The sequence below is a fragment of the Squalius cephalus genome (genome assembly GCF_949319135.1).
Source record: "Squalius cephalus genome assembly, chromosome: 11".
Taxonomy (NCBI): Eukaryota; Metazoa; Chordata; class Actinopteri; order Cypriniformes; family Leuciscidae; genus Squalius; species Squalius cephalus.
The window spans coordinates 6,482,403-6,501,463 of record NC_137132.1 but is presented as its reverse complement, the minus strand read 5'-3'; the positions used below and the strand labels follow the sequence as shown (position 1 = coordinate 6,501,463).

Below are 19,061 nucleotides of genomic sequence, written 5' to 3'. Positions count from 1 at the left end.
CAACACACATTTCAGTACAATCAACTTGTAAAAGTGCATGTACCATTATATGACCCCTAAAAGAAATGATAAAAGAAATGAAGACCAAGCAAACAACTGGAGAAACAGCTCATTTATGAAGTAGCTCAAATCTCCTAAAAAAAAAATTTATGTTTGGTTTACATAGCAGAGTCATACATTTAAATTTTGCTATTAGAAGGACAATTAAACATTTACTTGATGTTTAGATTAAAGTTGACTAAAACTTCACATTGTAATTTTACTGTGAGATTGACAATACAAATTCAAATCCCTGAGTATGTGAAATTGGTGATGGTTCTCTAGTAAAGTGCAGATTTAAAGCTCTCATATTGTCAAAACTGAAATTTCCTGGGTTTTTTCATGATAACAGAGGTCTAGGGACAATGTACTGTAACTACCATACACGTTTCAAAACAGTCAATCCACAGACAAATGCACACAACCTGCATACAGTACAGTAGCTTTGCCTTTTCAGAGCCGTAAAAATGTGATGTCAGAACTCTTCAGTCACCGCCTTCAGTCACCACAACCACCAATGGTGGGTCACTCAGAAAACAACCGGCCAATCAGAAGAGAGGTTCATGAATATTAAGTAGACAGGCCAAAATCGACCTGTTCTTGGCAGAGCTCCTGAGAAAGGAGCTGAAAAAAATATATTGAGATGTTTTTTTGGTACTTAAATTGCAAATATATATTCTTAAGGACATCAAAACCTAAAATAAAACTTCAGAAAGTTGTACAATATGGGACCTTTAATGTGTATCAACGACTCTTACATAACTAGGATAGCAATCTACAATGAGACATTTAAGATTATTTACAAGTCATTACTTTTACAAAATCTGTTGTGGGTAACTATTTTGAAATGCCGTTTTGCAGCGTGTAATTGGCCATCGGTTCTCAGCAGAAATGGATTATGTATTAATGTATAATGGATTAATCCATACATAATCAATGAACATAATCAGGGTAGCAATGAACATCATTTATTGCTATAGTGAATGGATTATGTATAGTCTCAAAAGAAAACTAACCTATGTTGTGAATAGTGTCATTTATTAAAGCAGATTTTGCACAAGACTGAATTTCTAATATAGTGCAAATAAGAGATTATATTTCCTGATTGAATGATACTTTAGATGTTTTAGGATCATGTTTTGTGATATTTTGGATCTTAATCTAATGATCCATCAAACATTATTAATTTGTGCTTTAAGTTTGAACTTTCTCTTTAATAATGGATTCACTGCTAAACTGATCTGATCTGAACTGAGAGAGTGAAGTGTGTGTCATTGTTCTCTACAGGTTGAGTAATTGTGGCGTCACAGATGAAGGTTTTGCTGCTCTGACTTCAGCTCTGAGATCAAACCCTGAACACCTGAGAGAACTGAGTCTGTCTGGGAATAAAATAGGAGAATCAGTGAATCTGCTGTCTGATGTACTACAGAATCCTCACTGTAAACTGGAGAAATTAGAGTAAGATCATATTTGACTCTCACACATGAATCACAATGTAAAGTATATTTGAAGTGTTCAGCCTCTTTCTGCTGCTGTGAGTTCAGATTATTGAGCTGTAAATGATTGAACATGTTTTACATCATCAGTCAATGACACGTTTGGTGATGTGAGCTGCGTTACACGCGGGATTGAAATGGTGGCTACAGAAATCTCTAATGTTTATTTTGGTCATGGCTTGTCTTGAAAAACGAAGACAATATGACGGGTGCCGTAGGAGAAGTCACACTGCAGGACTGAGAGTCAAATCTTCTGACACTGTCAGAATCTCGTCGGAGGTCAAATTTGATCGCAACAGTCTTTAATCGGCTGTCGGTGAACGTATCAAATAGAGCTGCACGATTAATCACAATTAACATGAAATCAATTTTGCTTATCACTATAATGAACTTCGCTGTGATTATTTATTATGTGCAGCTTGTCAGTGACGTACGGCTCTGATCAATAGTAAACGCTGCTCTTTTAATGTGCATTTAAAAAAGAAACACATCAAACATCTTTCCAAACAAAAAGACAAACTAATGATCAAACACTTCAGGTTTTGGCCTAAGATCAGAGGAAACTTTTAGGATTTGCTAAATTTGTCTCAGACGGCCAAAATCGCACAGTGTGCAGTCGACTTAAAACAGTAAAACTAACCTATGTTGTGAATAGTGTCATTTATTAAAGCAGATTTTGCACAAGACTGTATTTTAATATAGTGCAAATAAGAGATTATTTTTCCTGATTGAATGATACTTTAGATGTTTTATGATCATGTTTTGTGACATTTTAGATCTCAATCTAATGATTCATCAAACATATTAATTTGTGCTTTAATTTTGGACTTTCTCTTTAATAATGGATTTACTGCTAAACTGATCTGGGGTGTGTTTCCCGAACAACGGCGTAACTCGCTGCTTAACTATCATAGTGCGATGCATCGTTGAAGAAATCAACTAGCTAGTCACGACTGTTTCCCGAAACCGTATTGTCGCAAAGTGGTCATTCAACCATGTTGGTTTATGACGTCAAGCACGTGGTGGAGTAATAACTTCTTTGAATGAACCTGTTCGGGATCGTATTATCGAATTTGAGATCGCTAGATGTTTTGCTGTAAATTACAGAAATGGCATCTGAGGACAATTTCTAATTTTTCACAGTTATTTTGCTTTATTTCCAGATTCAATCATAGGCTCGTTCTTACGCACTAGAGCACGTTCTCACATGCGCACTCTTTAAAAACAGTGCTTTAAATGTCTTGACAATCTAAAAGACATGAATGGCATTTGAATTTATTCTAAATAAAAGATACAGATTGTAATGAATGTCAGCTTGCTTATTTTGCTCAGGATGAGGATTTATTAAGTCCACATGTCATGCAAACTAGAAACTGCTTTTAATCACAGGTGGAGAGCTGTCGTTCCAACTACACAACTTTGCGATGCTGTTTGCGAATGTTCGTTAAAACGATGGTTTCGGGAAACACAGACTCGTTTTACTATGCTGATAATGACGGATCTTGCGAATGCAGTTGGCTAACAATGCTTTTGGGAAACGCACCCCTGATCTGAACTGAGAGAGTGAAGAGTGTGTCATTGTTCTCTACAGGTTGAGTAATTGTGGCGTCACAGATGAAGGTTTTGCTGCTCTGACTTCAGCTCTGAGATCAAACCCTGAACACCTGAGAGATCTGGATCTGTCGTGGAATAAAATAGGAAAATCAGTGAATCTGCTGTCTGATGTACTACAGAATCCTCACTGTAAACTGGAGAAACTGAGGTAAGATCATATTTGACTCTCACACATGAATCACAATGTAAAGTATATTTGAAGTGTTCAGCCTCTTTCTGCTGCTGTGAGTTCAGATTATTGAGCTGTAAATGATTGAACACATGAGCTGATCCTCAATAACATGAAACTGCAGGACTGAGAGTCACACTGAAATACACACTTTCACACACAATCAACATTTCAGTCTCTTGACTTTAAACAGACTCGAGCTCAACACAGTGTTGTAAAGTTTTTCTTTCTTCAAAGCAGAGACCAGGAGACAGTCGGGATCACGTTCAACAGAAGTTATTCTTTATTGAGAACTCCTCCGTACGCGGCTGTAGAAACTTCCAACATGATCTGTCTAACATAACTTTACATGGTGTCTTATAGGCATTTTAGGAGGAGGGACTTTTGGGGGTGGAGACAAATTCAAACAAAGCATGTAAATGAGTATACAGATTAAGGTAACACCCAAGACTGTGAGGGTCTGGCCAATCCTAATTTAATTAGCATAAGGCTCCAAGAGCCATTTGGGTCCGAAAGCCTTTTGCAGAACAAAAGGTGAGATTCTCAGTGAATCATTCGTGTGCTAATCCCATCAGTCTGAGTGAAACTGGGACTCGAAGAGCCATTAAAGAAAACAGGAATTACAACTTTGCTGAGATCTTAACCTTAAAAGCTAAAATCAGTATTCTTCACTGTGATGTTATGTAAGGAAGCATATCTGAAATAGATTCTTAAATTTTAACCCTTCAACAGTCAGAACTGAGAAATGAAGAACATGCTGGATTCATTCTTACTGTTAATTATGTTCATCTTTCTGCATTGACACTTTCTAAAGGATTGTTTTAATTTTGTAAAATGAAAACACACACACACACTAATTGACACTGCATACATATTACTACAGATCTAGTAAGTAACACAGAGTAAAACTATGTTGTGAATAGTGTTATTTATTAAAGCAGATTTTGTACAAGAATGAATTTTAATATAGTGCAATAAGAGATTATTTTTCCTGATTGAATGATACTTTAGATGTTTTATGATCATGTTTTGTGACATTTTAGATCTCAATCTAATGATCCATCAAACATATTAATTTGTGTTTTAATTTTGAACTTTCTCTTTAATAATGGATTCACTGCTAAACTGATCTGATCTGAACTGAGAGAGTGAAGTGTGTGTCATTGTTCTCTACAGGTTGAGTGATTGTGGTGTCACAGATGAAGGTTTTGCTGCTCTGACTTTAGCTCTGAGATCAAACCCTGAACACCTGAGAGAACTGAGTCTGTCTGGGAATAAAATAGGAGAATCAGTGAATCTGCTGTCTGATGTACTACAGAATCCTCACTGTAAACTGGAGAAATTAGAGTAAGATCATATTTGACTCTCACACATGAATCACAGTGTAAAGTATATTTGAAGTGTTCAGCCTCTTTCTGCTGCTGTGAGTGCAGATTATTGAGCTGTAAATGATTGAACATGTTTTACATCATCAGTCAATGACACGTTTGGTGATGTGAGCTGCGTTACACGCGGGATTGAAATGGTGGCTACAGAAATCTCTAATGTTTATTTTGGTCATGGCTTGTCTTGAAAAACAAAGACATTGTGACGGTTGTCGTAGGAGAAGTCACTGCAGGACTGAGAGTCAAATCTTCAGACACTGCCAGAATCTCGTCGGAGGTCAAATTTGATCACGGTCAACGGTCATTAAAGGGGAACTTGAGAACTATTTCAACTTAATAAATCTGTTTAGAAATCATTTGAATGGTTAAATAACCTGTTCTGGTGAGAATGGTGACTTTACCCGCACCCCCCAGCGTTCCCCGGCGGAAAACCAACCTTGCAATGGGGACTAACGTCCCGGTAAGTTGGAAATAGGAAGTTTCATGAGAAGCGAAACTACTTTACGGCAATTCAACATAAACACACACGCTATGATACTGTGTATGATGTGTCACTTCGGTAGACATAGCTCCACACAATAAAGTTGGCCGGCTCCCATAATAACAAATGCACATGAGCAGCGGTAGAAAGGGGGAGGAGGGAGCCGCAAGTGAGATTTTTTTACTAGTGTTGTGAAATATACGGCCCACAGCTGTAGGGGGAGCTCGTTGAGAAAACACACGACAACAAAAGTGAAAATCTGCGAAGAAATGCCTAGAGTTGCCATGTTCCCCTTTAATCGGCTGTCGATGAACATATCAAATAGAGCTGCACGATTAATCGCAATTAACATGAAAAAATCAATTTTGCTTATCACTATAATGAACTTCGCTGTGATTATTTATTATGTGCAGCCAGTGGTGTAGTCTAGTTTTTTGTAGTGAGTATACTGTAATATACCCCCCCCCCCCCAACTCACCCATCCCAGAGCGTCACTCCATAAGCACCACCACACTCACTATACAGTATGCATCGACATTTAACAAATTGAGAGCATTATGAAATATTAGGTGTTATCAACATGTCAATTTATTATAAGCAACACAAGACTTTAACAGCCAATGTCATTTACAGCTGGGGAGACTGGACTGATTTTCTACTGTTTAGTGTTAATCACCATCTAATTTAGCCAGTTAAGAGCTACATTTAGCCTTAGATTTTATATGAATATGGTCCCTGAAGCACAGGTTTTATCAGCTGACAATTTTCCAAAAAAATAAAAAAAATGAAACATTATAGGCACAAATACAAATTTACTTTTAGAAATGGTGTGTTTTTTTTTTTTTTAAATAAGGTGTTATTCTTTTGGCAAGTTTACTGTTTAAATTAAAACATGTATGAAAACTTGTGTGAAATTCCCTTAAAATAACGTTTTAATAGATTTTATTATTATTTTTATTATTTTAGAATTAATTTTATTGTGCAATTTCTTTCTAATTTCTTTGAGTTATACCGAACTTTTATTTTGACAGGTTGTCGTGAAGACATTACAGTTTTAATGTTTAGGCTATATGAAACGAATGAATGACGACAGTTTTATCAAATGAAATGGTGAAATTTTCGTGCAGTGACTCTCATAGCAGCTCTGCGATGAAAGTTCACATGTGTATCCTATCCTACACCATGTCTCAATACAGTGAAACGCTGAAAACACCACAAGCGTGAGTCACTCGTGCTTCAGTGTGTGTGTGTGTGCGCGTAGTGGAGCACACATTGAGCGCTCATTCCCAGAGACGCGTAGAACAATTGCAGTCTCTTTTAACTTTAATATTCAGACTCTACGTAGGGCTGTACAATGAATCAAATCTCGATATGGACTAGTGTGACACTAGTCCATATTTTGAGATTTGATTCATTGTATAGCCCTTCTTTTGATTTATTCATTCAAAAATAGCCAAATTCCGTGACGTTCTGCTTAGCCAGCTCCATTTGTGACTGGATTCCGCGATTCGGTGTCGCTTCGCAAACACTGTGTGAATTTATGAATGAAAGTGAAAGTTCTGACACAAAACGAAGTTGTTACGTATCCTCACAATTTTTTAAGTGGGTATACGGAAATCTTTGGCCTTTTCTAGTAGGTATACGGCGTATACCTGCGTATCACGTAGACTACACCACTGTGTGCAGCTTGTCAGTGACGTACGGCTCTGATCAATAGTAAACGCTGCTCTTTTAATGTGCATTTGAAAAAGCAACACACATCAAACATCTTTCCAAACAAAAAGACAAACTAACGATCAAACAGTTCAGGTTTTGGCCTAAGATCAGAGGAAACTTTTAGGATTTGCTAAATTTGTCTCAGACGGCCAAAATCACACAGTGTGCAGTCGACTTAACAGTAAAACTAACCTATGTTGTGAATAGTGTCATTTATTTAAGCAGACTGAATTTTAATAGTGCAAATAAGAGATTATATTTCCTGATTGAATGATACTTTAGATGTTTTATGATCATGTTTTGTGACATTTTGGATCTGAATCTAATGATCCATCAAACATATTAATTTGTGAGAAAGACAAAAAAAATGTCCAGGGAGTTCAATAAAAAAGTGACTGAATGTGCTCTTTGTGGTTGGGAATTTAAATACATGTAGTAAAGTAAGGATCCAAGGCACTGTTCTTCAAAATTGTTAAAAGCCTTTATTTACCTGGCTATATCATCGTAGAAAATTTAAAAGACAAGGGGTGAAAAAAGCAACCCACGCGTAGCGGCACAAACAGCCTTCTTCAGGGTGTGCTTTCCAACCAAACAACTTCCTCTTTTATGTGTGATGATTAGAAACACCTGAGTGACATCATACATGCACTTACAGAGAAAGTCCACTAGGGGGCTACATTGCAAATTCAGTCCAAAGAAAGAGAACAAAAAAATATATAAATAAATTAATAAATAAATAAGTGAAAAAATTTATAAATATATTCAACAAAAAAATACAAAATAAATAAACAGTTTTGGATAATGAAAGACAAAGGTGGGCTATACACAGAAAGCATATATCACAAAAAAAGGACTGAAGTCTATTTCTTCATTTAACCGAGGGTAAACTGTGGCCTGTAGCTCATATATATATAGAGTGTTTCTCTCTGTAAAAGTCATTTTAATCGGTCACCACCCCGAATACTCTTTTTCATCGTTTCTAAACCCTCAACCATTAGGCCTTCTGGATTACTATTGTGCACATTCTGGAAGTGTTTTGCCATAGGGTAATCTAAGTTAGCTTTTCTAATGGCATTTTTATGCTCTGATTCTCTGTCTTTGCGACGTCTCTTAGTCCGGCCTACATAAAAGCATCCACATCTGCATGATAACCTGTATACCACAGAAGAAGTACTGCAATTAATGAATGCTTTTGTGTTGTACATCTTCTGTGTCTTGAAATTGCAGAATGCTTTGCATTCTTTAATATTAGAACAATGATTACAAGACCCACATTTGTACTTTTAACTGTCTTTAAAGCCAAGCAATCTGTTTTTTGGCAGGAAGATGACTAGATACTAGCCTATCTCGTAGTGTTGGAGCCCTCTTGAAACTAATTTTTGGAGATGCAGAAAACACTTCTCTAAGGACAGGATCACTCTTAATAAGATTCCAATCTGAGTGTTTAATCCTTTTTATGGGATTGGCCAAAGAGCTGTCACAAACTAGGCCTGGAATAGCTCTGATCTAGGAATAGACTGGGCTTTCTTGTAAGCATTATGTACAATTTCTGTGTGATAGCCCCTGTCTAAAAATCGATTAGACATGATTTTAGCTTGCACTTCATATTCATTATCGGCATCACAAATACGTCTAAGACGTTGGAACTGGCCAAAAGGTATATAGTTTTTTTTGTAGCCAATTTGAATGGAGCTATCTGCTTTTAACATAGTGTTAGTGTAAATGGTAGTCTTTCAGCCCCCTTATCCACGGGTTCTCCTCAGGGATGTGTTTTGTCTCCCTTATTGTATATCTTATATACAAATGATTGTCTAAGCAAACATAAAAATAGGTACTTCTTAAAATTTGAAAAAGTTATCGTGAGTCTTTTAGGTGAAAATGAAACGTGCCTTGGTCCAGTGGTTAATGACTTCGTGAAGTGGTGTGATGATGCCTGTTTGCAGATTGATGTATCCAAGACAAAAGACATGAGTATTGACTTCAGAATACAAACACATCCTTCCCAAGACACATTTGTTAAGTTCAGTAAGGTGGAGTGTGTGGACAGTTACAAATATCTGGGGACTATTATTGATAAAAGATTGCGGTTTGACTTGAACACAGAGGCCCTGTGTAAAAAGGGACAGCAGCGCCTTTACTGTCTTAGAAAATAAAGATAATTTAACAGACAAAACACTGATGGAATTGTTCTAGTCAAGTCAAGTCAAGTCATCTTCATTTATATAGCGCTTTTAACAATGTAGATTGTCTCAAAGCAGCTTTACAGAGATAAGCGTATAATTTAAGGCAACAGAGATTGTTTCGGCTGTACAGCAGAGTTAAGTTATTTCCATCTAAAGTTAGTTTTAATTGATTTGCTTCCGTCGCAATGATCATTTGTTATTAAATTAGGGGCCGCTAAGACGACACCATTACCTCTACACAGACTTTAAATGCGAACCTGTGAGAAACACTGATGGCGTTCACATGCGCATTTAGAATTGGTTCTATAGTTATGTGCGTTTGAATATACGCAGGTTTGGAATTCCCTACAAGCCAAGCCTAAACAGAATACTTGTCTTTCCTTATAAATTTTGATAAGGAATTTTATTTTATTTGTTGCTTTGGGGTAGGACCGCGAGACGAATTTTCCCGACAACGCCTTATCTGTAGAGTGGTAGTGGGATCCTCCATAGGGAGAGACTAGTTGGCACTTCAGCACTGCGTTGTCATCGGGTCCAGGCGAAGGTCCTTCGTCAGATCTGGATATGGCCTGGATCCGGCAGGCTGCAGGAAAACCTCGGGATAAACACAGACACTAAAATTAGCGTAGATTCTTCTCATGATGTAACGAGTACATCAGGATTTTTGGGAAGTGTTCCCGGTTCCGGCTGACCTACTATATGCAGCCTAACATTAAATTATAGAAGTCTATAATGTATTATGTGAAAGCTAGGTCAAAGAGATGTGTCTTTAATCTGGCTTTGAACTGACAGAGTGTGTCTGCTTCCCGGACAATGGTAGGAAGACTGTTCCAGAGTTTTGGTGCTAAATAGGAAAAGGATCTACCGCCAGCAGTCGATTTTGATATTCTAGGTATTATCAACTGGCCGGAATTTTGAGATCGTAATAGACGTGACGGACTATAATGCGTTAAGAGCTCGCTCAAGTACTGCAGAGCTAAACCATTCAGTGCTTTGTAAGTAATCAGCAATATTTTAAAATTGATGCGATGTTTAATAGGGAGCCAGTGCAGTTTTGACAGAACCGGGCTAATATGGTCATACTTCCTGGTTCTGGTAAGAACTCGAGCTGCTGCGTTTTGGACCAGCTGTAGTTTGTTTATTAAGCGTGCAGGGCAACCACCCAGTAGAGCATTACAATAATCTAGCCTTGAGGTCATGAACGCATGAACTAACTGTTCCGCATTTGTCAATGAGAGCATATGGCGTAATTTAGATATATTTTTAAGATGGAAAAATGCAGTTTTACATATACTAGACACGTGACTTTCAAATGAAAGATTGGTATCAAACATTCCAACATTCTACAAGTCGTATATAGAGCCAGTGTTGTCCTTTTCCATCAGCTGCTGGTTTGGAAATCTTAGTGTGAAATACAAAAATGCACTAAATAAATGAGTCAATAACAATGGGAAGATTATAGGTAAAGAGCAAAGAAGCTTGACATCTCTGTTTAACAGACATGTCTTGAGTCGAGCCCATTCTGTGCTTTTAGACAGTGAACACTTCTTATATCTGGAGTTCTTTATGTTTCCCTCAGGTCGTCGCTACAGATTACCAAAGATTAAAAATAATCTATACAAATACTCTTTTGTTCCGAGTGCAATCAGACTATTAAATAAGTCTTAAAGGTATTTATTAAGTTTTTTTTTTTATATATATATTTTTTTATATTTTTAGGTACTCTTTGTATTTTTTGTAATTTGTAATATGTGTTATTTATTATCATGATGTAATGTATGTGTTCTGTTTGCCTGTGCTGCAACCAAATTGCCCAAAATGGATCTTAATAAAGCTTGACCTTGTTCCTATCTGTTGTTTTATGATACACAGTAGTGTGGAGCTTCCCATCTTTACCAGTTGAAATGGTTAGGTCTAAAAAGTTAAAATCCGTTTTGGAATGTTTTATGCAGAATTTTATATTCCTATCATTATTATTCAAATGATCATAAAATTGTAACAGTTCATCATAAGAACCACCCCATATCAAACGAATATCATCAATGTCCCTCCCCCACCATTTTATCTTGTCACTGTATCTGTTTAAATAGACAAAATCCCTCTCCCACAAACCTAAGAAAAGGTTAGCATAGTTAGGAGCAAAGCATGCACCCATCGCAGTGTCCCGAACCTGAATATACAATAGGTCTTGGAAAAGGAAAACATTATTTTTAAGTGTCCATTCGGTGAGCTGAATGATGCATTCGGAGGGAGGCAAAGAGTCTATTCATCAGAAAATGTTGTAGAGCTTTTAGTCCATCATTATGAGCAATATTTGTGTAGAGAGACTCCACATCCAATGTGATAGGAAGCAGTCGTCTGGAACTCTCATGTCGCTTAAGACCTTCACTGTATATAGGAGGGAAGTTGTTGAGCTAATGGCTTGATGTGAAAGTCTATAAATTGCGAAGCTGGCTCTGTGAGAGAACCGTTGGACGATATGATGGGCCTGCCTGGAGGAGATAGTACTTACATTTACTGTGTTTATGGGAATACTCTACTTGGTATTTTGAAATATTTCCGTGTTTATTTGGCCGTTTAGGCGCGCAACCGGAGACAAAGTCTACTATGCTTGTCCGTGTTGCGCTCGGAGCGCGCACAGCATCCTATCAGTCAGGTCTCTTTTTGGACTTATTGCGCTTTTAATATTTCTTTTCAATATAAAGCACATCCTCCTGCTCTTTTCTTTCTCTTTCATTCATGATTTGTAATTAATAACTTTAAACAGAATCGTCAGCTGAAATCTGCGCGGATTAACAAAAATACTACATTTATTTAAATGACATAAAGGATCTCTGCGGCAAAAGTGAAAGTAAAGGCACAGCAAAGCACCCGTTTCAATAAAAGGATATATTAAAGTTTATGTAGCCTACTTTTACATTTTCGCTGCTGTTCTAAGTGGTTTTCGCCATTACCTTAAACAAGCTGCCGCTGCTTGAATCCCAGTGCAGGAGCTGGAGGTTACAGCACCACACTTGTGGTTAGTGGTTAGTTGATCGCTGTGGTGACTCGTGACACTCGCGAACAGCACTGAACACGCACTTTTGCCGGTACGACTTGAATATCATTATTATCATAAACGTTTCATTAATTTCGGTAGGCTGTACAACAAGGGAATTGCAATTGGCTGCTTTTTCTGGAGAGAGCCGATCTCTGTTGATGTGTCTTCATTTTTTTATCGTTTGTTGCTAAAGGGTGAGAGACCTTGCGAGGAACATGATTTTTGCCAAAGAGCCAGGTGTGATTCGCGAGCCATAGGTTACCAACCACTGGTGTACACGAATCAATACGTGACCTTTCACAAACTGCCGTGAGACTGGGCCGGTCTGACAGGGTGGGGGGCGTGGCATCATGATGGTGGCTGTCCATCGTGATGTCGATCAGCACAACCCTAGTCGTAAGGCTTCTTCACCATATTTGTCTCTGTCCATTATTACAACTGCTCCCCCTTTATCTGCAGGTTTGATGATTATAGACTCATTCTTTGCCAAATGATCTATTGCCAGTTTTTGGGATTTAGTCTAGTTCTCCCTACTTCTTTGATTTGATGAACAGTCATTCAATGTCAAAATCCACCTTTTTTGTAAAAGCAGTCAAAGTCCCCCCACCCACCCCACATGTCTTTCAAATTTGTGCTTTAAGTTTGAACTTTCTCTTTAATAATGGATTCACTGCTAAACTGTTCTGATCTGAACTGAGAGTGAAGTGTGTGTCATTGTCCTCTACAGGTTGAGTTATTGTGATCTCACAGATGAAGGTTTTGCTGCTCTGACTTCAGCTCTGAGATCAAACCCTGAACACCTGAGAGAACTGGATCTGTCTGGGAATAAAATAGGAAAATCAGTGAATCTGCTGTCTGATGTACTACAGAATCCTCACTGTAAACTGGAGAAACTGTGGTAAGATCATATTTGACTCTCACACATGAATCACAATGTAAAGTATATTTGAAGTGTTCAGCCTCTTTCTGCTGCTGTGAGTTCAGATTATTGAGCTGTAAATGATTGAACACATGAGCTGATCCTCAATAACATGAAACTGCAGGACTGAGAGTCACACTGAAATACACACTTTCACACACAATCAACATTTCAGTCTCTTGACTTTAAACAGACTCGAGCTCAACACAGTCAGAACTGAGAAATGAAGAACATGCTGGATTCATTCTTACTGTTAATTATGTTCATCTTTCTGCATTGACACTTTCTAAAGGATTGTTTTTAATTTTGTAAAATGAAAACACACAGACTCACACAAACTGACACTCCATGCATATTACATACTAAAGATCTTAGTAACAGTAAAACTAACCTATGTTGTGAACACTCTCAGAAAAAAAGGTACAAAAGCTGTCACTGGGACAGTACCCTTCAAAAGGGTTCTAATATGTACCATTTAGGTACTAATATGTCCACGTATGGTACCAATATGAACACGTTTGGTACCAATATGTACCTTTGAGGGACTAGCACTGTTTAGGTACAAAGGTGTACCTTTTGAAAAGGTACCGCCACAGTGACAGCTTTTGTACCTTTTTTTCTGAGAGTGAATAATGTCATTTTTTAAAGCATTTTGCACAAGACTTAATTTTAATATAGTGCAAATTCACACTTGCATACATTTTGAGGGGGGGAAAGTTTAATGCGTATTTGGCGTGCTGTCCGGGGGGAGGGCTCCGAGCTCCGAGTTCTCCCCACGTATGTAATGGCTCGTTTCCACTGAGTGGTACGGTACGGTACAGAACAGTACGCATTTATTTGCGTTTCCACTATCAAAAGTTGTGAATGGTACCAAAATGCCGAACCGTACCGTACCACTTTTTAGGTACCCTTCCATTGGGATACCTAGCACAGTGGAACGGTACTAAAAGGTGGAGCTAGACTCACTGCAGGACGTTGATTGGTTGACAGAGAATCGTCACTTGCGCGTGCTACAAGGGGAATGACAACATAAGAAGCGCCATTTTTTAATATACAGTTTAATATAATACTACTGTTACTGTGTCACGAAATGTAATTTTAAGAGTTTTTCAGGCGAGAATGTAGTTGTTTAAAGCTCAAATCTGTGGTTTATTTATAAAGATGATTTTTTTCCCCCGGATCCATGCGATCAGCGGGCGCTCGGCGCTCATGTTTCCCGGCTGGATGAGCCTTTCCTCGGCTAACGTTAGTTCTTCTGACGGTCGCCGCTGACTCCGACGGTATGGTTAAACATGAGATATAATTCGTCTTGTGTAGACCTAACGGGCGATCTTTGGTCTCGTGAATATATAATTCGTTCCCTGCCAATCGTTTTGGCTGAGGGCTAAGTTTAGTTTCATATTATAGCCTATTTGTATTTAACTTTACTGTTGTAATGTTAGACTAGAGCGCTGCATTTGGATATTTGACTGAATTGTTTGCTTTATTTCTTATTGTATATGTTAGCTTCTTGTACCTTTTACTTAAACTTTTATATTGGCTATTATTGATAAAACTGAAATTTTACAAAAAGAAATATGGTTTCTTGTCATTTTTTTATTACAAGATTATCACTTATGTTTATTGCAGCATTTGTACAAATGCATATTTTGCCTGGAATATGTTTTTTTATAATTATTTAAACGAAAAGAGGTAACGTTAGGGTTGTGTTTTAAATTTCGTTTTGTTCTAAATAGAATAACGTATAATGTGCAGTGAATAATCAATATGCGTTGCGCATGAACCACATTTGTGTCCCTATAATGTTTAATTTATTTAAATGAAAACGAAAAGAGGCAGAGTGGTGTTTTATAACATATTTCGTTTTATTGTTGCTTAAAATGTACAGAGTAACAGAGATAACCGGAGTAGCAGAGCGAGCTGAGCGACGCTTTTAAGAACGTGCTGTACCATTTGCATGTAGGAGTCGCACATGGCAAGTACAAACTTTGCGTACTTGATATTGAGAAAAGCCTAATGTCGGCGCTTGTCGTCTTGTGACAAACATGTCGAGGAGCAAGAACAAGATCTGCTGTATGTCATCCATTGTAGTTTACTATGTTCTTCTTCGCGCGAAAATGACGTTGATCGAAACACCACGCCTATCAAGTAAGGGTACTGTTGGCAGTGGAAACGCTAGCCAGATCATGGTTAACAGACCCGAACCGTACCGTACTGTCCCGTACCGTACTGCTCAGTGGAAACGAGCCATAAGGTTCAAGGTTAAAAAGGTTCAAAATTGATTTAGCCACTTCAGCATTACAGTTGATAGGAATTTGTCTTGGTATGCTCACATATATAACTTAATTAACAACAATACACTGACACAACAACACATTCCACACATATACCTCACATATGCCCCCCAATAACATCAAATACACAGACATGAACAACACATATTGCACATTAAGTGTGTCAGCGTGTCATAAAGCAGTCCGTAAGGGCTTGGTGCAAAAGGCACAAGGCAAATACTCATAAAGCTTAAGGAGTTAAGATTGAGGTAAGTAAGGGTGAGTGGTGGGGTGGAAAACATCCAACTAGTTCATGGACTTAATTTAATGTAAGCATTCAGTTAGTGTAAGTGTATAGGACTAGAAGCGTGGAGAAGGGGTGGTGGGGGGATGCTGCAAAACTGTCAATGGATTGAGGTGAGACTGCTGAGTGTATATATACCTCTTACCATTGATTGCTGAGTGCTCTCCACTTGTGGTAATTATCTGAACGCGCTCCTCCCGAACTTTAATAATAAAACATGATTAAGAGATTATTTTTCCTGATTGAATGATACTTTAGATGTTTTATGATCATGTTTTGTGAATTTTTAGATCTCAATCTAATGATCCCTTTAGTTGTTTAGTCCAATTAGGTTGTGCTTTAAGTTTGAACTTTCTCTTTAAAAATGGATTCACTGCTAAACTGATCTGATCTGAACTGAGAGTGAAGTGTGTTTCATTGTTCTCTACAGGTTGAGTAATTGTGGCGTCACAGATGAAGGTGTTGCTGCTCTGACTTCAGCTCTGAGATCAAACCCTGAACACCTGAGAAAACTGGATTTGTCTGGGAATAACTTAGGATATTCAGGAATGAAGTTGCTCTCTGATCTGAAGGAGGATCCACAGTATAAACTGGAGACATTACACTACTGTGAGTATATTTTTATCTGAAGTCTAAATTGACCCAATTTCAGTAATGGGTCTCATGTGTGTAACTGGAGAATATAAGATAATAATTCAGCTCCACTTTAGTCTCTGTAAACTATTCTAATAAGAGTTGAATTCTGTGATGTGAATATGATCTATGAATAGGCTAGCTATATGAATATTTTCATCCCTTACATGTTTACATGTACAACTTTTGTTTCAATTGGAATTAATTCATTCTGATTGATGAATCCAAACGTAGTGTTTACATAAACAATTAATACAATTATTGGTTTGATGTGTGTGTGTTTACTTGACATACAAGCTTCAAATGGGAATTGAGTTTTTGACATGCACACACTGCACAAATATTTCCCACTGTTTGCACTATTCTCCTACTTTCTTTGTTTTAAACAGCAGACTTAATATTTAAATATAACGGGTGTGGTAGATTTTTCCCTAAACCTAACTATCTGGGTCTCGTCTACAAATCGACGTCCCTGAACGTCTACTGTCTACGTTTAGTCAATCTGGGTCTTGTCTACAAATCGACGTCCCCATTCAAAAATAATCATCTAACTAACTTGTTCCCCTGAACTAGCTTCCGTCCTGAACTAGCTTCCTTCGCATGAATAATCGACAAACAGACTCAAGCAAATGTCCTTTAAATGCTTTAATCACGGCCAGGAGATCTTCCCGAGCAGTTCTCAGGGAATCTCTCCCAAGAAGCAAGGGCAGAGGATCTCAGACAAAGTCCATTGAGAATCCCACCGTAAAACACGGATACAACAGTTTTTATAGAATCGAAAAAACAAATAAGACAAACATGTCACCTTCAATATGATTGGTTCAATTGGTTCAAAAGCCCCAACCTTTTTCCTCTGTCACTGGCACAAGCAAACTCTGATTTTGTGATTTACTTATCACAAGGTTTGAGAACTAGTAATCTGTCTAGTTTCACTTCCCCTATTTGTTATTTATACACACACACACACACACACATACACACACACAAGTCACAAGTTTTCCCCAAAGAGTTTGGACACATTTAAAAGCATAATGTTGTTCCTGCAAGAAAAACAAATGTTAGTTGATTAATTAAACTTGATTAATTAAAAAATCCATCACACGGGTCAGGTCCTAATTAGGAGACAATGAGCACATGAACCTGTTGTGCCGTGCTGCTTATATTTATCCCGCAGTAAAAACACCCCTACCTGCACCCGAAACAGCCTGTGGATGCGAGTCTGAAAGAAGGACTGAAGGCCGTGAGATTGTGTTGGTCATTCATGACTCTTCATTCAACAACTACAACAGCTCATACGCATCATACGGCATTACGTCATTGCACACGCACAGAACTTTCCAGATTCGGTTTTCAATCTGATCAAGTGTTTACATGTCCTCTCGATCGGATTAGAAAAGGAATAAACCACCCAATCCGATCGAAATTTCATTCGGATCGAGCTCAAGTGTTTGCATGAAGGCTTTTCAGTCCGAGGATTATTTGTTTGCATGTAAACGTGGTGTGTGTGTGTGTGTGTGTGTGTGTGTGTGTGTGAGTGATAAAGTGAGAATTGTTGATCATTTGCTGTTATTCATCTATTCCAGTTTTTCATTAATATCTTTGGCTGTAATATGAATATACTAATATCTCTGGCTGTGTTTTCCTGAAATGATCTCCAGATGTGATGTGACTCAGTAATGTCTCATACTCATATGTGTCTGTCTGTGTGTTTTATTGTAGGACTCTCAGTGTTTAGACGTCAGTTCAGTTTCCTCAGGATCAGCTGATGGTGAATAAAGAGCCGCTACAGAGACTGAAGACACAGAGACATGATATGTGTGTGACTTCACACCAGTTTCTTGTTTTATAGTAATGGCTCATGAAAATGAGTGCTGAAAATATTAGCTTTGAATTGTTTCAAATTTGTAAGATATTGATTACAATGTAGATGGTGAAACACTCGTACGTGACAAACGGTTAAAGCAAAGTGAAAACAAGTCAGTAGATTTAGACAATAGATTTATTGTGCAATACAGACAGCGTTGGGAAAAGTGTTATATGGTTTATCAAGAGTTTGACTTCAGAAGAGATGTTGTAAATTATACCATCAGAGGAAGACAAAGATTATGCAAATAATTTCCACTGAACATTTATTTTTCAAGTATTTTTCTATTAATAAAAAAAGTATACGTTGATATATTAATGTTTCCAAATAAATCTTCACATTCATTTACTGGTTTCTTGTTTTTCTCCTCCTGCGTCTGAACACAGTTAATTACTAATTGCAATGTTAATTTCTATCATATTCCTCTTGATGTATCAAGTGTTTCTAAAACCAGCAACTAAAAAACAGTGGAATGAGTGCGGGCAGCGATTTGATCCAGAAATCAATCCGGAGGGTGTTTGTTACAATAATCTAGTTACAAAGTTTATTCATGATCGAAAGTGTTACTTGTATAATCTATGTTAATATTATTTTAAGTGTTACCCAAGTTTATGTCTAATTATAATAGAGCTTTTCCTTGAACTTTCCTGAGAAAAATGAGCAATTTTATAGAAAATCCTTGAAACATTGTTTTTTCTCCTCGTTCAGGTTCACTTTGAGCCAAATCTCAAAATCGTCCTATGGTGTGACGGTAGACAAAATTATTTCATAAATATTAACTTTTATAAATAAAGAAAATAATGTTTAAAAATCTTAATGAACACTCCTGGCATAATTGTGCAAGTGGTGCACTGACAATATAGTTTTATAGGCTATAATTTGTATACAAATAAATCTGTGAAATGCTTATAGATCAATAAATGTTCATTTAGATGCCCCTTTGAC

At 37.5% G+C, this 19,061-nt stretch overlaps 1 protein-coding gene across 3 annotated transcripts in view; it reads left to right on the top strand.

Moving 5' to 3' along the window:
• The window catches only part of LOC307167548 (NACHT, LRR and PYD domains-containing protein 3-like), a 31,650-nt gene extending 13,187 nt beyond the window's left edge, over positions 1-18,463 (top strand). For 2 of the 3 annotated variants that reach the window (XM_079886729.1, XM_079886730.1), the window contains exons 6-11: positions 1,327-1,497; positions 3,127-3,297; positions 4,495-4,665; positions 12,851-13,021; positions 16,050-16,228; positions 17,972-18,463. In XM_079886729.1, the coding sequence (XP_079742855.1) occupies positions 1,327-1,497; positions 3,127-3,297; positions 4,495-4,665; positions 12,851-13,021; positions 16,050-16,228; positions 17,972-17,973 (865 nt within the window). In that variant the 3' untranslated portion in view covers positions 17,974-18,463. The remainder of the gene's footprint in view (positions 1-1,326; positions 1,498-3,126; positions 3,298-4,494; positions 4,666-12,850; positions 13,022-16,049; positions 16,229-17,971) is intronic. The other variant, XM_079886731.1, reaches the window with a different exon arrangement.
• Positions 18,464-19,061: the final 598 nt, after the last annotated feature.